We start from the raw sequence: 6,279 nt of genomic DNA on the forward strand, positions 1-6,279 counted from the left end.
GAGGACTAGAGGTACATACATCTCTGTAGAAGTGATTTGGTGCAACGATAGATTGTATTGATCGTGCACAAGACACATATATAGGTACAGGGGTGTGACCGGGTCTAGTCTCCACGTGAATACAAAGGGAGAGAGACGCTACAGGTGCAACATACAAAACCCTAACCTATACATATACGTATTCGTTCAACCCCCCCCCCCCCCCCCCCCCCCCCGCAGACGAAGCGACGCCAGTGACGCAAAGACTGGACCTGAAGCTCTTGAATGTCGAGGTAGGAAGGCATTTCGTCATCACATCGGCGAACTGCTGATCGGTGGGAACATGAAGAACGCGGACACGACCAAGGGCGACGTGCTCCCGGACGAAGTGAATGTCGAGCTCGATATGCTTCGTGCTGCGATGATGTACGGGATTAGCCGAGAGATACACCGCGGAGACATTGTCGCAGTAGACAACCGTGGCCTTCGGAACCGGGCAGTGTAATTCCTGTAGGAGCTGTCGGAGCCAGGAACACTCAGCAACGGCGTTAGCCACAGCCCTGTACTGAGCCTCGGCGCTCGAGCGTGAAACCGTGGGTTGTCGTTTAGACGACCACGATATCAGGGAGGGACCGAGGTAGACACAGTAACCGGAGGTGGAGCGGCGCGTGTCAGGACACCCAGCCCAGTAGGCGTCGGAGTAGGCGACAAGGCTGGTGTCGGAAGAGGCCGTCAAGGTGAGTCCCATGGACATGGTGCCACGGATGTAGCGAAGGATCCGTTTCACCAGTGCCCTGTGAGTGTCACGCGGAGCGTGCATGTGAAGGCACACCTGCTGGACAGCGTACTGAAGATCCGGCCTCGTCAAGGTGAGGTACTGAAGACCACCAACGACGGAACGATAGAAGGCAGCATCGGACGCCGGAGAGCCCTCAACGGCGGATACCTTGGCCTTCGTGTCGACAGGCGTGGAAGCGGGCTTGAAGGTAAGCATGCCGGCGCGCTCCAGCTGCTCATGCGCATACTTCTGCTGATGCAGGAAGAACCCGGTGGCGGTGCGGACGACCTCGATGCCGAGGAAGTAGTGGAGGGCCCCCAAGTCCTTGAGGGCGAACTCAGCGCTGAGCTGAGCGGTGATCTGCTGCAGTAGAGCCATCGATGAAGCAGTCAGGATGATGTCGTCGACATACAGAAGGAGGTATGCGGTGGTGGCACCCTGGTGGTACACGAACAGGGAGGCGTCGGACCGTGTAGACTGAAACCCCTGCTGTTGAAGAAAGCCCGCCATCCGCTGGTACCAAGCTCGAGGAGCCTGCTTGAGCCCATATAGAGAACGGGAGAGCAGGCACACTTGGTCCGGGAAGGCGGGGTCGATGAAACCAGTAGGCTGCTGACAAAACACTTGCTCGGTGAGATGCCCATGCAAGGATGCATTGGACACATCGAGCTGGTGAACCGGCCAAGCTCGAGAGGCCGCAAGCTGAAGAACGGCGCGAATCATGCCCGGTTTGACAACCGGGGCGAAGGTGTCGGTGAAGTCCACGCCGGCACACTGATGAAAGCCGTGTACCACCCAGCGCGCCTTATGGCGCTCAAGAGAACCATCCGGGTGATTCTTGTGCCGAAAGACCCATTTGCCAGAGATGACATTGGCATGAGGGGGTCTGGGCACAAGCTGCCATGTGCGGTTGCGCTGGAGAGCATCGAACTCCTCGCGCATAGCGGCAAGCCAGTTCGGATCACGAAGGGCTGCGCGGGCGGAGGAGGGTAGCGGGGACGGCACCGATGTAGAGGTAGCATACGCATACGCGGGGTCGGTGTAGCGCGGGTTCGGACGGCGAGTCCCGGTCCGAGCACGGGTGACCACACCGTCAAGGGGTGCAGTCGCCACAGGCGAGGTCGAGGAAGGTGCAGCCAGGGCCGCATGGGGCGCGGGCGCAGCCGGGGCCGCAGGGGATGCGGGCGCAGGCGCAGCCGGAGCCGCGGGAGGCGCGGGCGCAGCCGGTGTCTCGACGCTGCCGTGGGGTGGAACCTGCTGAAATGGAAACACAAGCTCATCAAAGTAAACGTGTCGCGAGGTGTAAACCCGACGGGACACGGGATCATAGCACCGGTAACCTTTGGTGTTGGGAGGATAGCCAAGGAAGACACAGGGAGCGGAACGCGGAGCGAGTTTATGAGGAGTAGTGGACGCGGTGCTAGGATAACAGAGACACCCGAAGGTCCGAAGACCATCGTAAGACGGAGGGACACCGAATAGGAGCTGATGAGGAGCATAGTTCCAGCGAGGGCGACATGGGCGGATGTTAAGAAGGAGGGTGGTGGTGGAGAGGGTATCCGGCAAGAAGCGAGGCGGGACGTGAGAGTGAAACAGCAGTGTGCGGACGCAGTCATTAAGAGTGCGGATGACGCGCTCAGCACGGCCGTTCTGCTGGGACGTGTAAGGACAAGTGAGACGGAGGACGGTGCCGTGCGATGCGAGGAGATGGCGGACATCAGTGCTATCAAATTCCTTTTCGTTGTCAGTCTGAAGGGTGAGAATGGGACGACTAAACTGAGTGGCGACATAGGAGTAGAAGGTAGTGAGGGTGGCGAAGACGTCAGACTTACGACGAAGTGGGAATGTCCATACATAATGAGAGAAATCATCCAAAAGGACTAAATAATATAAGTAACCCGTGTTGCTGGCAACCGGGGATGTCCAAACGTCACTATGCAGCAACTGAAAAGGAAAAGTAGAAATAGTGGTAGACTCGCTAAAGGGAAGCCGTACGTGTTTGCCAAGATGACATGCATTACAAGTATGATGTTTGGCCTTATTACAGGAGAATGAAAAAGTCTGAAGAATTTGACGCAAGGCGGTGGAGTTGGGATGACCAAGACGAGCATGCCAAAGGTCGACGCTGGTGGCGAGGGCGGCGGGGCGAGTGACGGCTGTGGAGGAGGGGTGCACCGGGTAGAGCTCGTCAGGGCTATCACATCGGTGCAGAACCGTCCGAGTGCGGGCGTCCTTCACAGAAAAACCAGCGGCGTCAAATTTAACAGAAATAGGATTTTCTCGAGTAAGTTGACGAACAGAAACGAGACTTTTAACTAAGTTAGGATAGACAAGGACATTAGACATCTTAATGGGAGTGGACGTGGAGGGAAAAGACATACTACCGACATGTGTAATGGGAAAAGAGGAACCGTCGCCGACGGTGATGCGAGTGGAGGTATGGACGGGAGTGGAAGAAGTGAGGTTACCGGGATGATTGGTCATGTGAGCGGTAGCGCCCGTGTCCATGAAGTAATCACCACCGCCGCCATAGTTGCTGGGGGAGGGCGCCGAGTGCAGCGCAGCGAGAAGAGCAGGGTCCCACGGCGGCGGCACCTGTGGAGGGTACGCGGCGGGTGGCACGGCGGGGAGGCCGGTGGCAGTCGGAGGCGCGTAGTAGCCCTGGTACGAGGCGGCGGGAGGCATAGCGCCGAAGGCCGGGTAGGAGGCACCGTGGGGTGGCGCAGCTGGCCCGGCGAAGTACGCCTGGTGAGTCGACGGAGCCGGTCCGAAGAGACTCGGGGCGGGTGCCCGAGGCACCGGCATGGACTATGCATGGACCACTCGTGTCCATGGGTTGGTGCCGTACGTCCAGGGAGGGGAGGGCTGCATCGCGCGGGCGGCCTGGCCGCCCCCAGGGGCCGGCTGCTGCGGCTGCTTGCGACCGCCACGCCGGTTGCCGCGACGACCGCCCTGCTGCGGTGGAGGGGCGGGTACCGGGGCGGTGGAGGGTGCGCCGCGGAAGACACCGACGGCAAGAGCATGATGCTTGATGCTTTTTACGCGTACAACACGCGTCCGTTGGGAACCCCAAGAGGAAGGTGTGATGCGTACAGCGGCAAGTTTTCTTCAGTAAGAAACCAATGTTTATCGAACCAGTAGGAGCCAAGAAGCACGTTGAAGGTTGATGGCGGCGGAGTGTAGTGCGGCGCAACACCAGGGATTCCGGCGCCAACGTGGAACCTGCACAACACAACCAAATTACTTTGCCCCAACGTGATAGTGAGGTTGTCAATCTCACCGGCTTGCTGTAACAAAGGATTAGATGTATAGTGTGGATGATGATGTTTGCAGAGAACAGTAGAACGAGTATTGCAGTAGATTGTATTCGATGTAAAGAATGGACCGGGGTCCACAGTTCACTAGTGGTGTCTCTCCCATAAGATAAATAGCATGTTGGGTGAACAAATTACAGTTGGGCAATTGACAAATAAAGATGGCATGACAATGCACATACATGTTATGATGAGTAGTGTGAGATTTAATTGGGCATTACGACAAAGTACATAGACCGCTATCCAGCATGCATCTATGCCTAAAAAGTCCACCTTCAGGTTATCATCCGAACCCCCTCCAGTATTAAGTTGCAAACAACAGACAATTGCATTAAGTATGGTGCGTAATGTAATCAACAAATACATCCTTAGACATAGCATTGATGTTTTATCCCTAGTGGCAACAGCATATCCACAACCTTAGAACTTTCTGTCACTGTCCCAGATATAATGGAGGCATGAACCCACTATCGAGCATAAATACTCCCTCTTGGAGTTACAAGTAAAAACTTGGCCAGAGCCTCTACTAGCAACGGAGAGCATGCAAGATCATAAACAACACATAGATGATAGATTGATAATCAACATAACATAGCATTCATTATTCGTCGGATCCCAACAAACGCAACATATAGCATTACAGATAGATGATCTTGATCATGTTAGGCAGCTCACAAGATCCAACAATGATAGCACAATTAGGAGCAGACGACCATCTAGCTACTGCTATGGACCCATAGTCCAGGGGTGAACTACTCACACATCACTCCGGAGGCGACCATGGCGGTGAAGAGTCCTCCGGGAGATGATTCCCCTCTCCGGCAGGGTGCCGGAGGCGATCTCCTGAATCCCCCGAGATGGGATTGGCGGCGGCGGCGTCTCTGGAAGGTTTTCCGTATCGTGGCTCTCGGTACTGGAGCTATTATCGACGAAGGCTTAAGTAGGCGGAAGGGTAGGTCAGGGGGCGCCACAAGGGCCCCACATGCTAGGGCCGCGTGGCCCAAGGCCTGGCCGCGCCGCCCTGTTGTGTGGGCGCCTCGTCGCCCCACTTCGTATCTCCTCCGGACTTCTGGAAGCTTCGTGGAAAAATAAGATCCTGGGCGTTGATTTCGTCCAATTCCGAGAATATTTCCTTACTAGGATTTCTGAAACCAAAAACAGCAGAAAACAACAACTGGCTCTTCGGCATCTTGTTAATAGGTTAGTGCCGGAAAATGCATAAATATGACATAAAGTATGTATAAAACATGTAGGTATTGTCATAAAACAAGCATGGAACATAAGAAATTATCGATACGTTGGAGACGTATCAATGCTGCGCGCGCTTCTTCACGCCCTTCATCCGACGTTCTTCAAGCTTGAGGTAGGACACAAACTTTGGGAAGGAGGGGTCGGGCATCAAGGTGAGGTTGCTGGCCGCATTACCGAAATCCTCATGGAGGTTGGCGGTGAGGGTGCTGAGGAGAAAGTCATCATCGATCGGGGCGCCGATGTCGCGCAGTTCATCCGCCAACTGCTTAAGGCGACGAGTGTATTCGTCGATGGTCTGATCGTCCTGATGGCAGTCCGTGAATTCTTGATGCAAGAAGACGCGGCGCTGAAGCTTGTTGTCGGTGAAGAAGCCATTGAGCTTGGTCCACACGGTGGTAGCGTCGTCGCCGTCCCGGATGACGGTGAGGAACAGATCGCGCGAGATCGTGGTGAAGAACCACCTGATGAGCGTAGCGTCGATCGAGGTCCACTCGGGATCGGCAGCCATGATGCGTGAGTTGATGGAGCCATCAACATGATCCAGCAGGTTCTCCTCGTGGAAGAGAAGGGTGAAGTAGGTTTTCCATGGGTGGTAGGAGGAGTTGGTGGCGTCGAGGGTGACGGGGACTCGGTCGCGGATGTTGATGAGGCGGATGGTGGCGGGATCGGGGCCGGCGAAGGGGTTGGAGTGAGAGGAGGCCGACGACATGGTGTCGGGACGCGGCGGCGCGTAGGGGAGGTCGCGCGGCGGCTGGGAGGAGGCGGCGGCCAGGGAGGCCTGCGGCGACGGCGGCCCGAAGGCGGCGGCGGCAGGGAGGCGGCGGCGGTAGGGAGGTAGCGGCGGCGGCGGCCTAGAGGCGGCCTAGAGGCGGCGGCGACGGCGGCTAAGAGAGGCGGAAGCTAGGGTTAGGGATCGGTGCGGTATCTGATACCATGTAGAAGTGATTTGGTGCAACG

The 6,279-nt window shown here is 56.5% G+C and overlaps 1 protein-coding gene across 1 annotated transcript; it reads right to left on the reverse strand.

Moving 5' to 3' along the window:
- Positions 1–5,380: 5,380 nt before the first annotated feature.
- Positions 5,381–6,031, reverse strand: LOC127315783 (uncharacterized). Its single transcript, XM_051346237.1, has one exon. The coding sequence runs from the start codon at positions 6,029–6,031 to the stop codon at positions 5,381–5,383; it is 651 nt and encodes a 216-aa protein (XP_051202197.1).
- Between the last annotated feature and the right edge of the window lie 248 nt (positions 6,032–6,279).

This window comes from Lolium perenne, chromosome 7 (genome assembly GCF_019359855.2).
Source record: "Lolium perenne isolate Kyuss_39 chromosome 7, Kyuss_2.0, whole genome shotgun sequence".
Classification (NCBI taxonomy): domain Eukaryota; kingdom Viridiplantae; phylum Streptophyta; class Magnoliopsida; order Poales; family Poaceae; genus Lolium; species Lolium perenne.